The 19,098-nt window shown below is 48.1% G+C and overlaps 1 protein-coding gene across 1 annotated transcript in view; it reads left to right on the plus strand.

Moving 5' to 3' along the window:
• Window positions 1–18,452, plus strand: part of LOC144940879 (guanylyl cyclase C-like) — a 32,238-nt gene extending 13,786 nt beyond the window's left edge. Inside the window, exons 15-28 of the mRNA XM_078867373.1 lie at window positions 546–650; window positions 1,606–1,692; window positions 2,646–2,778; window positions 3,245–3,312; window positions 3,436–3,616; window positions 3,930–4,015; window positions 4,578–4,669; window positions 6,989–7,147; window positions 7,542–7,734; window positions 9,276–9,450; window positions 10,152–10,250; window positions 11,318–11,412; window positions 13,106–13,182; window positions 18,244–18,452. Of these exons, the coding sequence (XP_078723499.1) occupies window positions 546–650; window positions 1,606–1,692; window positions 2,646–2,778; window positions 3,245–3,312; window positions 3,436–3,616; window positions 3,930–4,015; window positions 4,578–4,669; window positions 6,989–7,147; window positions 7,542–7,734; window positions 9,276–9,450; window positions 10,152–10,250; window positions 11,318–11,412; window positions 13,106–13,182; window positions 18,244–18,418 (1,725 nt within the window). The 3' untranslated portion in view covers window positions 18,419–18,452. The remainder of the gene's footprint in view (window positions 1–545; window positions 651–1,605; window positions 1,693–2,645; window positions 2,779–3,244; window positions 3,313–3,435; window positions 3,617–3,929; window positions 4,016–4,577; window positions 4,670–6,988; window positions 7,148–7,541; window positions 7,735–9,275; window positions 9,451–10,151; window positions 10,251–11,317; window positions 11,413–13,105; window positions 13,183–18,243) is intronic.
• Window positions 18,453–19,098: the final 646 nt, after the last annotated feature.

Raw genomic sequence — 19,098 nt, forward strand, 5'->3', positions numbered from 1 at the left:
GATATCGTGATACGGTCGATGGTACGTATATATGTTGACCTTCTTTAGCACTGTACGTAGCCAACTGTGCTAAGTGATGAGGAATGTTCAAGCCAAGAGGTGTGATGTTGAGGCGTTCATTACGGACATCTGCATTGTTCCACTCTGTTCTCCATCGTTTTTCTTGATCTGGGTGAGATTCTAGGATTCCACATGATAAGTTACTTCAGTGAGATATCATTTGTGGCCAGGTCGCTTCTGAAAAATAACTATATAGCTCAGTGGGCCTTACCTGGTATAATAAAAAATAGTTTATATTGGCAGAGGTAACACTGCAGCATGGCCTTTACACACACATTGCTAGACAAGGGAAATGTGGAATATTGAGATCGGTTATGAGGACATTCCAGAAGGTGGGTGCCGTGCAAAAGGTCGTGGAATCAGGCAAACAGCAGGCCATGAAGGTGCACACGTTACATCGCATAACACCAACAGAGTCGTATTCTCGTGCGACACGAAATGTGGATTGATTTGCGGGCGTCTGATTTTGTTGACGCATGGTGCAGTTGGTGGCTCTGGACTTTGAGAACCTGGTCAAATTCTATGGGACGACAACGGACGTGGGCGCGACGTACGCGGTGGTGGAGTTCTGCAGCCGCGCCGCTCTGCGGGTGAGTGGGGCTGCCCCGCCCCTCTCGCCCTGCTGAGTCCTCCGCCTGGGCGGACTTCTGAACGCAAGCAACAGTGGCAGCGCTGAGCACAAGGCGTGATTGGCAAATGGCTTAAAGTGAGCGGTGTGCACAGTGTGAGCGATGCTCTGCACGTGCACTCGGGATTGAGTAGGCATGGGTCTCGGTTGAGAAGTTTTTGTGATTGTAAGAAACGTGTTGGGTTTTCGTTGTATGTGTGCGATTGAGGTTATATGTTTGTGTGTTTCTAGACATGTGACGAAGCGTGTCACCAGTTCTTGGCAGCGAGACAGTGAAAGTGATGTCATGTTAGTAACATTACTTCCCCGTTCAGTATTATCCCAAATACTTTTCTATCTTGGCCATATTTTCGGGTCAATCCAAAACTCCAGAGAACACCCCTGGCAGATGCTGGGAGCACGCAGCGTGTGCACTTGCAGGAAGAGGACTACTACCGGCTATACCCAAACAGTCAAGAGTGAGTTATCGCTCAAATAAGCATTGAGGCATTGGCGCCCATATTTTTTTTACAGCCCTGGGACAGTGGTGGTTATTCCACGTTCCTATGGTAGGGGCGAGTCTATCCATAAGACAACCACTCTTGGCTTCCTCACAAAGTGCTGCTCATTTCCTCCACCCCAGAGGGATGATGATGATGATGATAATGGGTTGAGTCAACCCCCCCCACCAGGTTTCGAACTCATGGCCTCCCGATTGCGAGCCGCTCGCTCCACCGCTGAGCAGCCGCTGGCCGGTGACCACCAAGCAGACCACCACATGTTATACAGAGGCCACGACTACTGAACCAAGGGGGGCATAACCCAAGATGAGTGGCGTCTGTCCACGGAAGCCAATCTGCTACACACGCATCTCACTCGGCCTCCTCCTTGGCACTGCTATGCACCGTGGCGGTGCGTGTGGCTTGTGTGGGGAGCAGGACATCCTGGACGACGATGTTGCGTACCCTGAGGAGACACTGATGGACTGGGATTTCAAGGTTTCGCTCATGCAGGACATCGCCAAGGTAAGGCGCGGCGGGGCCCGCGGGCACCTCGTGCCAAACCCGCCTTCGTTCACCACCAAATTGACAACGCTGCGCTCCGCTCTGCATTGCGGAAACAATCACGCGTGTCGCCACGGAGAACACAGGCAGCAAAATAATCACGAGCAGACCCTGCGCCTCGTCCCTCCCATAGCTGTAGCTCCACATAAAGCTTTATTTAAAGATACCATCAGCCACATGGAATTCTGGAAGCACATAATTTCAGCAGCATTGGTTCAGCACAAGCAAACTACGGACTGGTTTCGACATTCAATGTCTCGTTAGCAGAGTCATAATAGTTTAACACGTAGTAGGCTTTCGTGACCAATATCATCCACAATAGAGGTTGTTTTGGGTTAGATCACGCACATATATGAATGTGTCGCGATCTAACCCAAAAAAGCTTTATTATAGAGTCTTAATACTCCGAGTTTCCCGACGTCTGGGGAGTTTGGTGTTGCCGCACATTATACCGGCTTTCTTTGACGCTGATTTAAATGTGAATTGTCTACTCAGTCATTTTGTTTATATCCTCCACAATAACACTGGTGAATATTCTGTGTTGTGTATTTGTGTCGAACCAGGACCCATACAGACAGGGTCCATGCCTATACCACCTAGCAGTTCACCAGCATTGACTTCAGAAAACTTGACTGCTGATAAGGCACTGAGTGTTGAAACCAGTCCAGAGTTTTGCTTGTGAACAAATGCTGGTCCCATAAGGCCGTGTGGCTGATGGGATGTGTAAGAAATACATTAATATTTTATGTGGAGGGACGGATATCGAAAGGAGCAGGTGCTTACTGTCTGCTTGTGTATCTTGTTTTAGAAACCACCTACGTATTATGTTACCCAGACTCGAAACATTCGCCCCACCAGCCGTTAACGCCGCCCCTCGTGCCCCATCTCCCCACATCCGGACGGCGCGGGGGCAGGGCATGGCCTACCTGCACTCGAGCAAGATCACCGTGCATGGGCGACTCAAGTCTACCAACTGCGTGGTGGACGGGCGGATGGTCGTCAAGATCACGGACTTCGGCCTGGTCTCCCTGCGCGATGACATTCGTGGTGAGCGCGATGAGATTCGTTCAGCGAGCGCGCCCGTACGTTTCCGTGAAGTGGACGGAACCTCGACGACTGCTCGCACCGTGGAGAATATCAAGAAGAGAATGTTCTTGATGACAATGCTCATGATGACTCTGTGCTGTGTATTGTCGAGGTTTGTGTCGAACGAGGACGCATGGCTAACCGAGAGAGGGCCCTTGCCTATATACATCAGCCAGTTCCCCAGCATTGGTTCAAGGAAGCCTGACTGCTAGTGAGACACTTAATGTGAAAAACTGATTTTGAGTTTTGCTTGCACAAATCCAATGCTGTTGAGAAAATTCACTCCCATAACGCCATATGGCTGATGGGATCTGTAAAAAACACTAATTCCTTATGTCGAGGGAGAGATAAGGGCGAGTTCCCTTTTTTTGGTTATGATATTGTGATTTGCTGAGGGTTCGGGTCATAGTGGGATTTGTGTTCTCAGCTCCTAAGAACAAGGTTTCGATGGTGTCCATCGGCAAGGACGAGCCCATCATAGAGACTCAGGCAAAGGTAACACGCAGCCACACAGCTACAACCACCCCAACCGCACCGCCGCAACCACCCCAGCCACGTGGCTTTGCCCGTACCTAACACCTCCGTTGCAACTGGACTCGTGTCTGCCCCGCACCCCAGCCCAGCACAGTGCACGCGCTGCCCCCCGGCACCCCGAGGCTGTGGACGGCCCCGGAGCTGCTGCCCCTGCGGGCGGGGGCCTCGCAGCGGGGCGACGTGTACAGCTTTGGGATCGTGCTGCAGGAGATCCTCTACCGCAGACAGGTCTTCTACATCCAGGGCAGCTCCCTCACCGATAAGGGTAGGGCCGCGTTCACACCACGGACAGGCCGGGTGGGTTCACACCATAAGAGCAGACAACTCACACCTTCTACAGGAGGCACATTGTCTGTTTGGTTATTTTGTTATTTATAATCTCGACAATGCTCATTCATATTCTGTGTTGTGTATTTTAGAGCTTTGAATTGAACCAGGATACATATTTAATCGAGATAGTCGCTGCCTATAAAAATCTAGGAGTTCACCAGACAGATATGGAAAGGAGGCGACTTGTCTGCTTATTTATTTTGAGATGACCATGGAATCTCAGAAACGTCACCGGGTGTACGTTCCAGATATTGTGGAGCAGCTGCTCGGTGGGAAGGTCTTGCGGCCTACACTGGACATGAATTACTTCATCCATAAAGGTGGAGGTGAAGAGGTGAGTTATTTTGCGTGCCGTGGTTTTATAAAGTGATTTCATGATGTTTCCACTTCTCTCTTGTGTTTCAAATGTCAGAGTTCTGGCTGAAATAAGCATTGAGGCATTGGTGCTCATCTCCTGTTCACAGCCCTGAGTCATTGGTGGAAATTCCACATTGCTATGGTGGGGGCATGTATCTCCATAGGACAACCACTGTTGACTTTCCTACAAACTGGTAGCTAATGTTATTGACCCTGGAGGGAGGGATTTTGGGCTGAGTCAACCACGCAACCATGCTTTTAACTTGCGATCTTGCAATGTTGAGCTGCTTGCTCCACGGCTTAGTCACCGGGGCCCATGTTCATGTTGGAGTTGAGCTCCACGTCACACAGAGCTTCCAGTTTTCCAAAAACCATGGTATTTGGGTAGAGAAAGTTGGATGGAAAACTTGTGTTGCTTCCTTAAAGAGTTGATCAATGAGTTGGGTGTGAGCCCAGGACATCTTGACAACGTTCTGTCTGTACTAGAGCATCGGACACCAAAACAGAACGTGCTGACTGACGACCGTCCCTCTCCACAGCTCTGCGCAATGATCACCGACTGTTGGGAGGAGGTTCCCGATAAGAGACCGGACTTTCGTAAAATTGAGGGCATTTTGCGTCGGATCTCAATGTAAGTTTCCAGGTGGCTCTCAACCTGTTTTGTGAGTTAGGGGGGACAAAGCTCTCCTCTCAAGGTCGAGACGTCATCGCAGCCTAATCCGCTGATGCTACCACCACCACTGCACCTCATCGCAACCAACATGCTCCATCCTCCTCTGCAGATTCCGCAAGTGCTGCGCATGAGGCACGCAGCGGCCTCCAAAACCTGCCGTGACAGTGTCATCCCACCATCTGCTCTGAGACTCACACAAGGAGCCATAGACTCACATAGAGACATATAGACTAATATTGGAACCTATAGACTCACACAGAGAGCCATAGACTCATATAGCCAATATAGTGACGTGTAGCTTTGTATTGACAAGACTTGATTATTGCAACTCTTTACTCTACGGGACGTCTGGCAACAACATTACCAAGCTGCAACATGTACAACATTATGTGGCACCTATCGTGATGAGTACTGCAAGACCCGACCATATCTGCCCAGTGCTCGCTGAGCTCTATTGGCTTATAAGGTCGCACTTATTACACACAATGTGCTTGCTAGAAATTAATCACTAATATCTTTTCGATGTCATCATGGAGCATAAACCATCACGCAAACTTCTGTCATCCTCACAGTGGATTTTGGTTAGCCATCGAGCAAAGACAGTCACTGGGTCACACTTTCAGATGCGCTTCTGCGGCCACCTGGAATGCTCCTTGCACATTTTAGGCAACCACTGAAGCTATCCACCTCCAATTAGCATGGTTGGCTACATATGGTGCGAGAGAAGTTCATCATACATACACACGAATCTATAGACAGAGACTCATAGACTCATACAGAGACCCACACACAAAGACCCACAGTCTCCCACCACCATTCGCTCTGAGGTCTTCTCTTAGGGTTAAGATTAAGTTGGTGTCTAGACTCGTGGAGACTGCTCCAGTGTCCGTGTTAAGAACTCGCGAATTAGGTTTTGTGATTCAGATGTGTCATGCAGGCGCCGTGCCTGGGAACAAAGCATTTCTCCTTGGCTTTGGTAATGGTGACGTATAAACAGCCTATAGTAGTAAACATAACAGTGCTGAACGTTGGAACAGTAAAATGCTGAATGTAACGTTGCATGTATGGCCTTTTAGTCGATCCACTGCTGGATGAGGGCCTCCCCATGCTGTATCGGTCCCGGAGGCTATTTGACCATACTTCCCAGCGCTGTGCAGGAGGGGTTTGTGGATGCAGGGATCATAGATGTGGGGGTGTCACTGGGCGCCATCGCCCTTGACGTGTGAATGGCCTGCTCTACGCACGACGCCACGCTGCCGGCACGGCTGCCTCGATGGTCTGGCTGTAGCTGTGTGGAGCTGTGGCGTAGTATTCCTATTATACTGGTAGGAACCTCCTGGTTACACCAGCCCATAGGGGATTAGTGTGTCCGTCCGTCGTGCAGGGAGGGGCTGGGTGGGGAGGGAGGGGCTGGGTGGGGAGGGTAGGGTGGGGAGGGGCTGGGTGGGGAGGGAGGGGCTGGGTGGGGTGGGGAGGGTGGGGAGGGGCTGGGTGGGAAGGGTGGGGCTGGGTGGGGAGGGGAGGGTGGGGAGGGGCTGGGTGGGGAGGGAAGGGCTGGGTGAGGAGGGGAGGGTGGGGAGGGGCTGGGTGGGGAGGGGTGGGGCTGGGTGGGGAGGGGAGGGTGGGGAGGGGCTGGGTGGGGAGGGTCGGGCTGGGTGGGGAGGGGAGGGTGGGGAGGGAGGGGCTGGGTGGAGAGGGGCTGGTCACCACGCGGTGCCCTTATAAAACTCAACGTTTAACCTACTCACGCCGGCTCGTGCTCGCCCGCACAGTCGGGAATATTTACGGAATACACCACGCCGCCATTGACCCTGGCCATTGACCGAGCAACCCAGCGTTCCTACCAGCTCCCTCCGCAGGAATGTGTTACTGTTATGACTCCGCTTGTTTACCCAGCAAAACCTCACCGAGTCTCGAGACTCAGGAAGGTCTGGCAGGTTTTCGCACGAGAGGGTGATGTTCCTATGTGTCATCCGAATTTAGTAATTTTCAGTTAATTCGAGATGTTTGGCCAATACCAGTTGCATTGTGTGGTTTTTATTTAGCTATGTGAGGAAAGCGGAGAAGCCAGAATAAACCCATGCAAAACAGGGGGAGAACATACACACTCATTCGCATCTACTCACACATTACAGACACACTCACTCACTCTCACACTGTGCAAAACCTCCGATTAGAACGGTTGGCTACGTAAAGTGCAAAAGAAAAGAAGTTCAACATACAAGGCACGAGTCTTACCACTGCACTGCCACCCGTAACTCGAGTGCACCGCTCCAGGTGCATCCATAAGGGCAAGGCGGAGAGCTACGTGGACAGCCTGATCCGCCGGCTCGAGCAGTATTCCAAGAACCTGGAACGCCTGGTGGAGGAGCGCACAGAGCTGTACAAGCGCGAACGCGACCGCGCTGACCACCTCAACTACCAGCTACTGCCCAAGTAAGCGTCGCCAGCCATGCCAGGCGTTCATCTTTCACCAGAATCGCGGCTACAGACCGCATTAACCATCAGCCATGGTTGATCCGCTACTGGATGAAGGTCTCCCATTCCCACCACCACCTGGCACATTTCCAACAATTTCAACATTCTGACGATCCATCCCGCACTTGCACGCGAGATGATTTCATCGCTCCATCTCCCATTAACCTGCATGCGTTCTCTGATCCGCTTGATCCTCTTTCTGTCTCTCTGTGCAATTCCAAGCGTGCATCTCTCCGTGCCTCTTTGCACACTTTTAAGTTTTTGTTCTACATTTGTTAATTGCCGGTATGACGCAGTCTCAGAGCGATGCAGCCCCGGAGCGTGACCTCGGTGCGCGGTGTCCCCCGCACAGGACAGTGGTGCAGGCACTCAAGAGCGTCGGCTCAGTGCAGCCGGAGCTGTTCGAGGAGGTCACCATCTACTTCAGTGACATCGTGGGCTTCACAACCATCTGCAAGCACTGCGAGCCCATGGAGGTCGTGTGCCTGCTCAATGACCTGTACAAGGAGTTCGACTCCATCGTTGACTCGCACGATGTCTACAAGGCGAGTGCTCGAGAAGCCACGCTGGCCCTGCATTGCTGCCGCAATCGCTTCTCTGCAGACGCGGAGGCCTCGAGCCGATGTTGCCACTCACAGAGGAGTTTTAAATTCAGCCACGTAATTGATCCGGTCAAGATTTGCCGTTAAAACCCTCCGTTATCCGACACAGCCAGACAACATGAAATTATCACGTGGTGTACAAGTGTTCTCACACCCAAGGTTGGCTGTGAGAATGGTTCCCGAGCTCACCACCATTACAACGCTTGTACATCACGTGAAAAGTTGCATGGCTGTGTCAGGTGGTAGAGAGTCTTAATGACACAACTTTGGTCAGATCATCACGTGACCAAACCCAAAAATCAGTCAGGAATCGTCCATCGGTGTCAGCTCTGGGTTTGGTGGTCGACGTGCAATGTATGCCAGGTATGGGTCCACTCCTTGATGTCATTCCCCCCCAACTCCCACCACCACGTCCATCATTTTCTTCCTCTTGTACCCTTCTGCCTTTGAGGGGTGACGATGGGGCTCCCTGTGAGATTTGCACAGCAAGTACACACTCTTCCGTCTTCCCCTGTGTGAAGCCAGCATCGTGCTATGGCAATATACCAGTTTATTTACCCAGGAAAGCCTCACTGAGCCTCAAGACTCTTTTTCAGCAGGGTCCTACTAGGTTATTGCATTCGGGAGCGACACTTGCTATGCTTTTTCCAATTAAATCATTTTCAGTCTCATTTTTGTAAATTGATCAATTTGGATCATGACGCAGGCACATAATGGCCTATCCTTCAAATTCTATATTTTATTGTTATTATTCCCATAGTGTTAACCAGAGACGCCTGCCGGATTGGAACCATGAGCCTCTGCAGCAAGCAGTAAATGCGCAACTGCTGGGTCAAGTCACTGCCTGCCTTATCCATCCTGTTCCAAACATCCGCTTGAAACTCTGAAACACAAGCACCTCCATCCTTCGCATGGTTCCCTTTTTAAATCCTTTATATTAAGTTCATTTGCTTGCTTGCTTGCGCGCTTACGACCGTGCAAATATTTCGGTCGTTTTTTAACCCACTTCCCGTGATCCCATCGAGCTGACATTTTGCACACAGACTCGTTGTGCGTGACAATCTATTTTCCTGAAAAAAAATTTCACAAATTTTACACTTTTTAGGAAAAAATAAATTATATTTAATTACCAATTGCTTAATGGTGGCAGGCAATCATCTGACCCATAGGTGGCAGCCATCTCAAGTCAGAGGACGAGAGGACTCTAGCCGCCACGCATATAAAGGATTTATAGTGAAAAACTTTGTTTTTACGGGTTAATTTTTTAGTGTCCAAGCCTCACAACTGTGCAGTCGCATAGAACAGCTGAGGCGTCCTTGCCTATAAACATTGGGACAGCAAGCCTGACTGCTATTGAGACAGAATATCGTTGAAACCCGTGGAACTAACGCTATGAAATAATGCGCTCGCACAATGCAGGCCGGTTGGCTAATGTAGGACAGGACTCGCTGCCCTTTGATGCCAAATTAGATTTTATTGCGCAGGTGGAAACAATAGGTGACGCTTATATGCTGGTGTCGGGGCTGCCCAAGCGCAACGGCTGCCACCACGCCATGGAAATCGCCAACGTGGCCCTGGACATCCTCGCCTTCATGGGCTCGTTCCACATCCAGCACCTGCCGGGCCTGCCCGTCTGGGTCCGCATCGGCATACACTCAGGCAGGACACATGCACATGCACACACTGAGTCAGCACACACATCCATTTGTGTTGCCATCGCACCTGCCGAAAATACAAAGATCCACTGCATAGACTTAACAGACTGTTGGGGCAATTGCTGTTAGCGATCACCTATGAAGGCCGGCATGGCATACGAGGAGGTGGGTGGCCAGTACCACGCCCGACCGCCTTTGTCTCCCGAGCAGCGATGTTTACACACTCCACCAGATACTCATTTGAGGCTGAGTTGACCTAGGGGAGGCCCCGGACTGGTTCAGATAATCATCATTGGTGTTGACCATGAGAGGGAATTGAACTCAGGTCGCCGGGTTTGTAGCGCAGAGCACTAACCGCTGTGCCACCACTCCCCACTATACTACCACTCACACACTTCGGCAGGATACAAACCGCTCCCTCCCATGCATCACACTCTCAGCCAGCACACGCACACCCATGCCGGCCTATGCTGCAGTAGGTGGAGTATGTACGTATGTTGAACTTCTTTCGCACCATATGTAGCCAACTATGCCTTACAGTACGCGCTGTTGTAAGTGGAGGTGCGTGGATGACCCAGTAAACATGGAACGTTGGACCAACCTTGGTCCAAACACATGCCAGCGTTGGCCCAGCCTGACGTGCTTAGTGGGGATGGGTGGACATCACTCACTCTTGCTGGGCGCTGCTACGTGACTCTTTGCCAGGAAAGTGTGCGGCGGGGGTGGTGGGGAACAAGATGCCCCGGTACTGCCTCTTCGGGGACACTGTCAACACTGCGTCTCGCATGGAGTCGACGGGCTACCGTACGTGCCAATGGTGGCTCCCTATTGAGCTCCGTTAATCACTTCCCCGGCTGCCGCTGTAAACGGACATTCTGTGCAATGCGGTGCCTGTTTTACTGGTTAGAATATGTTCATGATTCCGATGGTTAAAACGAGCATCTCTAGTTTATTATAAACACCTGATTGCACCTTACATCTGCGTTTCTGAGAGCTTGGAACGCCTGTACTTGCTTGTGCTCTCTCGCCACTTGATTTGTATTGCTGTCATGCCAAGGTTGGCCTTGTACATAATACCCTGGTAGGCTGAAGTTTTCACCTGGTAACACAAACTCTGACCGGGCCCAGTTCCTGCATTATCAACTCGTCGTTATCTTTCTGTTGTAAATGACGCTCTCGGTGAATGTGGAGATAATTGATATTTGCGTTCACGTTTAATCTGTCTGAGCATCAGGAGTTTGCGCCAGAATGGTTTTACAATAAACCCAGCAATACAAAGTCACATGTGTCACACTCAAATAATTAAACTTCTTTGTTAAATGTACTATAGCCATTGCGGTGACATGCAAATAAATCAGAGAGCAAACGCAGAGGAGCTGCTATTATTCCCAAACTACCTGGGTGAATCACCACCAGTAAACTACGCACGCCATGATTAAAGTTGTAATATTGTCATGATAAAATTGTGTTCAGTCTCATGTCGTTGTACATGTGAACTGCACCTCAAGACGCAATGGGAGAAAGTGTAACGCCTCCACGAAGCGTCCCACAGAAGAGCGGGAGGGCAGCGAGAATCCACACCGGCAATGCCCAAGCTTTGTGGTCCTATTTCGGGGTGTTTGGCCGGCTCTGTTAGATGTGGGATGAAGCCGGAGTAGCAAGAGAAAGCCTACTCATGCGAGGAGGGTAACAATTCTCCTAACAGTGGAAATTAATCCGCATGCTGCGCTGCAATATTCTGGCAAGCCAGGAGATGGCGACCAACTCTCGCTGCCTCCAGTCCCTGGTTACAGGACACGTGCAACACGGCCAATCTCTGCCCAGCTGCCACGCTCAGTGATAAGGGCACCCTGGACTGTGTGTGTGTGAAGCTTACAGGATCCACGTAAGCCAGTCCACTGTGGACACCCTCAACGCACAGCAGTCAGGACATCAGTTCACGTGCCGCGGCATCGTCGAGTTGAAGGTGATGTGGCACACGACCTGTGCGTGACACGAGTGCTACATCCACAATGGAGGTTGCTTTGGGTTAGATCGCGTGAATATAAATGTGTCGTTAAACCCACCACCACCCGACACAGCCAATTAGTAAGGTTTGTCACGTAGACAGAACATGCAAATTCGTTACTAGTACAGCACACCGGTGTGTTGGAGAGAAAATCTAAAACATCTCCAATCAAAATTGAAAGAAATAAAAAATAATTTTAACCGTTCCTATAGCTGCCGCCTTAGTGCTGCGTGGAAGCAAATCATCAAACAATACATTGTTTAAATGCATGCCTACAAAGGCCACCATACTTCAATAGGGATTACCGTTGGTACGGCTATAATACACAAGATCAAAATACTCGCATAATGCACAATGTACGTTGCCTCAGCAATCTCCCCCCCACCCCCCACTTTGCGCAAGAGTGCAGAAGCGTGGTCACTACATCTACGCCTCTATAAAAGGAACGAAACAGTGAGACTTCTCCACAAATCTGGCTGTCGCCTGATGGAGCTAGTTGTAATTCCTGGCGAAACGTCGTACTCAGATTGTAAATATTGTGGCTTGGCTCTCCAACACACTGGTTAGTGCTGTACTAGTGACGAATTGGCCACGTTCTGTTTACGTGACAACCCTTACTAGTTGGCTGTGTCGGGTGGTGGCGGGTTTAACAACACATTTATATATTTACGTGATCTAACCGTAAAAAACCTCTAATATGGATGATATTGGTCGCGAAAGCCTACTACGTGTTAAGCTCAACCCATAGTCATTTATATGCATTATAATCCCTCCCCCATTCCCACAAGTAGGGCTCACTAGTGACTTCATCACAGCTCTCCCTCTATTTAAGGAACAAAACAGGAGGATTTCTCCACAAATCTGCCTGTCGCCTGATGAAGCTAGTTGTAATTACTGACAAAATATCGTACTCAGATTGTAAATGTTGTGGATTTGCTCTCCAACACACCGGTGTGCTGTACTTGTAACGAATTGGCATCTTCTGTCTCCGTGACAAACCTTACTAATTGGCTTTGTTGGGTAGTGGTGGGTTTAACAAACACATTTATATTGACGCTATCTAACCCCCCAAAAATATATATTATGAATGATATTGGTAGCGAAAGCCTACGTGTTAAACTAGTGCTACAGCTCCCCTATTAATACGGTGGCTCCATTAACACGGCGACTCTTTTTATACGCACAGGAAATGAAAAATGCAGCCGCACTGCTATTGTTGTGGAGATTATAGGATTGACACATGATTGACACGTAACTTCCGATTAGTGCACGATTGGCTACATACAGTGCCATAGAAGTTCAACATTCTTTACATACATTTGCAATGATATTTATTTTAATTGTGTTTTGACAGCTTATACATTATTTTCAAATTAGATTGCTAAATAAATGCATTAATATGAACAACTCGTGCCGGAAATACTTGTGTTTATTATTCGAGAAAGTGGTTATTCAGCAATGACAGCCAAAGGAGGGCATGTGCCTGAGAATGACCACTGTGGAGACGCAGCCGTCAGCTCATGCGCAGATGCGTCGCAAAACCGCAAAGGATGATGAGAAAGTGGGACGGGCCTTTATGCAGCAATGAATAGATAACGGCTGTTCATGGTCATGATCAACTTTGTAAAGTGTTCTGAGTCTGTGTTTTCAGGGTCGGGGGCTAGAGGTCACTTACTGGCTGGTTGGACGAAAGGGTTTCTTCAAGAAGCTGCCCGAGCCTCCCAAAGCGTGTGTACCGCACTCCTCAACACCCGCAGCAGTCATTCTACTGGACGCGGGCACGTCATGATGCATGGGGATTGCTGCCTGTCTATGTTTGACCCAGACGGTCTGGGATTTGGCACCTGCTGTGTTAGGGTGGCATGAATAGATGTTTACTAAGATCTGGTGGTGGCATTAAACTAAAACTATGAATGCTTTTTATTTCATCAGGTAAGGCCCACTGAGCTACATAGCTCTTTTTTAGAAGCGAATTTGCCACACGTATGAAGCGGCTTATCAAGTGTAAATTTATAGCAGTCAAATACTGAAAACGCATATTTCTAAATGTGGAGGGAAAATTGGAGGACCCAGAAAAACATCCACACAACCACAGGTTGGGATCGAACCCAAGGATTTCTCCATACATGGCGAGGAAGTTAACATCTCGCCACCATGGAGCCCCATTGTGTTGAACTTCATTCCGTGAACTGCACAATATCGATAGATCTATATTCTTGGGTCTTTCGGCAAAGTCATGTAGATAGGTTCAAAGAAAATAACAAAAGAATAACTAAAAACTACGACGTTTCGATCGCTTGTGTTGCGTTCGAAACGTCGTGATTTATTTTATTTCTACCCACGTGACTTTACCGAAATAACCAGAGTATGGATTCCTTTAGTCACGAAAGCTTCAAATCAAGATTACTATCTACGTGACTTTACCGAAATAACCAAAGAGTATGGATTCCTTTAGTCACGAAAGCTTCAAATCAAGATTGCTATCCACGTGACTTTACTGAAAGACCCAAGAATATGAATTCCTGCAGACAAAATCGATCGATCTAGCCCGACTGAGAAACATGTCTGGGTTTGGTCTGTGTGAAATCTGGCGACCCTCTGCTTGACCTTTTATCCATTGCCTATGGGAGCATACGCAGTACTTCACTTTCAAAGCCTCGTGTGCACGAACGTCTAGACCACATATGAACTATTCTTCTTCCACGCGTTTGTCCCTCTCATGCTGTCCTTGCCAACCTTCTGCATGCTGTCCTGTCCTGTGCCATCTCTCTTTCAGCTCCTCGGGCCACCATGTCCGATTGCTCCACATCGCCCCCCACCTCTACTTCTGCCTTTTACTTGATCTCTTTACTTCCACTTGCATCACTTGCACCTTCTGACCCACATAATTTTCCTGTTGTCTCTCCACATGGCCAAACCACGCCAGCCTTTTTTCTCTCATCTTCTCAGTGATTTCTACCACCTTGAGTCTTCCTCTCACTTCTTCATTTCTCACCCTGTCTTTCCTTATTAAACCCAACATCCACCTCAACATCCTCATCTCTGTGACTGCCATAGCTTGGACCTCCCTTTTTCGTGTGCCCAAGCAGCACTCGGCCCCATGCAACAGCACTTGCCTCACCACCGGCTTGCACACTTTTCTCTTCAACCAGACTGGGACCGTCTTATCGCACACCATACCGGTCATCTCTCGCCATTTCAGCCATCCAGCCCTTGTTCTTGTTCTCATCTCTCCCTCTAGTGATTCATCAGCACCACATCGTTACACCCAGGTACTTCAACTCATTCGTCTTCATTCACTGGTCACTTCCAATTTACAATCCTCCTGCATTATTTCTACTGAAATGTGCCACCATGTACTCCATCTTTGTCCGACTGATCCTCAACCCATTCTCTTCAATCTTTTGGACCCAAATCTTCAAATCGTCGTCCACTACCCCTCTGCTTTTACCGCATAGCACAATATCGTCTGCAAACAGCATACACCAGGGGGCTCCCTCTGAATATCTCTCGTCACTGTGTCCAGCACCAGGATGACAAGGAAAGGGACTCAGGTCGGAACCTTGCCTCACTCCTGCTTTTACTTGAAAGCTCTCCGACACCCCACAGTTGCTCCGCACGTGCACTTTCTTTCCTTCATACATATCCTGGATCAGCAGGACATATACCTCAGGAATACCTCTTCTTCTCATACACCATCAAATGAGCCCTCGAGGCACCCTGTCATACGCTTTCTCTAGATCAATAAACACCAAAAAACTCTCAGTGCAAAGGCTACATCCATTGTTCACCTTCCCTGTCTGAATCCAAACTGACTCTCGCCAATATCCACCAGCTTCCTCAGTCTCCTTTTTTATGATCCTTTCCCATAGCTTCATGGTGTGACACTCATCATTGTTATTCATCTGTAGTTCCCACACTCTTGTACATCACCTTTCCCTTTAGAGATGGGAACCAATGTACTCTCTCTCCACGCATCCAGCATTTTCTTCTCCATCCAGATTTTCCCAAATAGCCCCATCATTATTTCAACACTCTTCTTTCTCATTAATTTAAACATCAATTTGAATCTCATCTGGCTACGCTGCCTTTTGATGTTTCATGCTCACCAGAGCCTCCACCACCTTTTCTCTGGCTATAGTCTCTGCAACTACTTCAATTCTTTCATGTTCCTCGACCATTTTGCGTCTTGAGTTTTCCACATTCAGCAACTTCTCAAAGTACTCTTTCCATCTCTCTTTCTCTGGCTGTTGCCAAACGGTAGACCATCTTCTTGCCTTCTTTGCTGTAAAGCGTCTGGTAGAGTTGTGCAAATGCCGTTGTTTTTGCCATTGCTACCACTCGCTTTGCCGCTCTTCTCGCTGCCAGCTATTCATCTAGATGGCCCTTCTCTCTCGTGTTCTGCCACTTCTTAAACTTGGCCTTTTTTTCTCTTGTTGCCTTTTGCAATTTATCACTCCACCACCATGTTTCCTTCTGTTGCATCGGTCTTCCTTTGCTCACTCCCACTGTACTGCTGCTTTCAGTATTCCTTCCACTCGCCAGATGTTGCCATATTTCATTCACTCTCCCACTAGGCCTTGTGCTTTGTAAGGTCTCCATAGCTTGCCTGCAGACATTTTCTTTGTCATTATTTAGTCACCACAACTTCACCCTGCTACAGTTATTTTTTCTCACCTTCCTCTTCCTAACTCCTTTCACTACACAGTCTGCCACCAGTAGTCTATGTTGGCCAGTCACACACTCTCCAGAGATCACTTTGCAGTTATTCACTCCTTTCAGGTGCTTCCTGCTCATCGGAATAAAATCTATCTGGCTCTTTACCTCTCCACTTTGGTCGGTCATCAGATGTCCCTCCTGCTTCTGGAAGTAGGTATTCACCACTGCAAGATCATTTGTCTAGGCCATTCAAAGAATGTCCACTCCTCCCTCATTCCTACTGTTATATCCGTATCTTCTATCCATCCTTATTTCTTACCACTCTTCCATTTAATTTTGCACCAATCACCACTGCTTCATCTACCAGTAAGCTCTGAAACTCCTGGTCTAAGCTCTCCCAAAGTGCATCCTTCTCTTACCAACTGCAGCCCATCTGCGGGGCATACACACTACAATTACAATCCCACTGTCCAGTACCAGTCTGACTATCATCAGTGTCATTCACTCGTATGATTACCACCACCTTTGTCTTCATCTCCGTACTCAACACAACTCCAACCCCATTTCTCATTGCTGTTGTTCCATGGTATAACACTTTAAACCCACAGCCAATCTCTCTCGCTTTGCTGCCTTTCCATTTTGTTTCCTGGATGTATGCGATGTTGACTTTCCTCCTCCTCAAGCAGTCCACTAATTCCTGACCTTTTCCTGTCATTGTTCAAATATTCCATGTGGCCAACCTTATCTTCTTCCCGAACAACATTCTGCTCTTTCCATTTTGTTTTCTCCATCTTGATATGCGCAAACAACATACTACCACCGCCAGCTCCCTGCAGCGGCACAGTCATTGGGTCCCGAGATTCGTCGCACCCTCTGCCCACTCAAGGGCTGCGGGGGACTGAGGGCCATTTGTTTGCAAGCACTTTCCATGTTTTGGCTTCAGGGTTTTATGGCCAGTTGCCACCAGACGCTAACTCTTCTCCTTTATCCTGGCTTGGGACAGGTAGAAAAAAAAATACGGCAAATCGCCTCCTTTCCATATCAATCCCTCCACACAAAAAATCATAACATTATTCAGAATAAAAATCTTTATTTAGACTGGAGGAATCCAATGAGCTATGGAGCTCTTTTTCACTCATGTCTAGGAGGGGCAGGTCAGAACGTTACTACGATACAAAAACCGATAGGAGTGCAAAATATAGGACAGGCGTGCAAATCACTGAATCTAAATTTTTAAAAAATCGCTAAAGTATATAAATTCCTGTGGCTTTTTCAACACTAAATGAAACAAAGGAACTCATCTCAACAGCCACAACATATTCTGGGAGTGATTTTTTCAACAGCATTGGTTAAGTGCAATCAAAACCTTGGACTGGTTTCAAACTCAGTGTCTCATCAACAGTCAGGCTTGCTTGAACCAATGCTGGTGAACTGCCAGATTTTTAGAGGCAAGGGGCCCTCTGAGCTATGGGTCATGTGCTGTGTTAAATAGAATACGTCTGTTATGGTTTCTACAGTACACCCTGTAAATTATGTTGTCACTCCTACCGCGCTGTTGTAGATAGATCTCTTGAGTACCAGATAAACACATTTACCGTAGACGTATGCGACATTAGACGCACCCAGTGTAGCACAGATGTTTGTGCAGGATGTATCCAGCCAGGTGGCTCAGTGATAAATCTAGCAGCTCTCATATTCTTGGTTCTTTCGGTAAAGTCACGTAGAAGGGAAATAATAAAAAAATATTAATAATAAATATAAAAATAATAAATAATATTGTTTTATATCTTTATTGTTTTATTATTTCCCTTCTACGTGACTTTACCGAAAGAACCAAAGAGTATGGATCCTTGCAGTCACGAAAACTCCAAATCTAGAAAGCTCTCATTCGGTAAATACAATTAGTACCAGTTTGTTTTGGGAAAGTCTTCTGTGGTTGTCTTATGATTGACTTGCCCCTGCTGTTGAATGTGGAATTTCCAATACAGTACTTGTTTAGGGCTATAAACAGGATATGAGCATGTCATTTGAGCAGTAAATCACTTTAACTTTTGTTTATGGTGGAAAGCATAACATCGGATTTTTAAATGAAAACGCAAGGTATGTGTGATGCGTCGTGTGTGCCGACAGGGCGAGCGCGCATGGGCTGCGCGAGGAGTTTGAAAGGATGATTGTGGATGTGAAGCGGCGAGGGGTGGGAGAGAGACTCTGCCCACCGGACGGAGGAGCCGCGGGCAGCGACGTGGAGACGGAATACTGGCAGATTGACAGCCGAGTCCGCCTGCAGTGCGAGACCCGGCTCTAACGCGCAACTCTACATCATACTCACAAGCAGACTATTTGCCCCCTTCCCACATCTGTCCATCCACATAAATTATTACACAACCCACCAGCCACCTGGAAGTGGATAACTTCAGCGGCATTGGTTTAATATCATAATACACCAGACCCGTCTCAAAATGCATTGCCTCATTTCAGCAAGCCTGACTGCTGTGATGAGACACTGTCTGTCTAAACCGGCCTGAAGTGTGCTTGTGGTGAAGCAATGCTGCTGAAATGATGCACTCACATGAGACGATGTGGCAAATGAGAAGTGTAAGAATACTTTTTACGTGGAGAGACGGATATGTCAAGAAGGTGAAGTGTCTGTTTATATATTTTAATATATACACTTGACTAATATTTATTTATCCAATGTGACTTGTTTTGTCAGAGGTGTTAATTGCTGAAACGCTTAATAGTCGAGCGTTATCGGTTGCATCTACTTCACATTGTAATCATATTTACCCGTGTATGTCTGATAGCAGATACAAACCAATGCATTGAACAATACAAAATAAATATAACATTTGCCCATTACCTGACGAATTTCGCTCTCATAGCAATTTTTTTTATCTTCTTGTGTGTTCAACAAAGCGTCACTTCGGTGCGGACTGAGACGCTATCAGGACCATCCTGCCCCGTTTTCACAGGAGGGGCCGATGT

This window comes from Lampetra fluviatilis, chromosome 23 (genome assembly GCF_964198595.1).
Source record: "Lampetra fluviatilis chromosome 23, kcLamFluv1.1, whole genome shotgun sequence".
NCBI lineage: Eukaryota > Metazoa > Chordata > Hyperoartia > Petromyzontiformes > Petromyzontidae > Lampetra > Lampetra fluviatilis.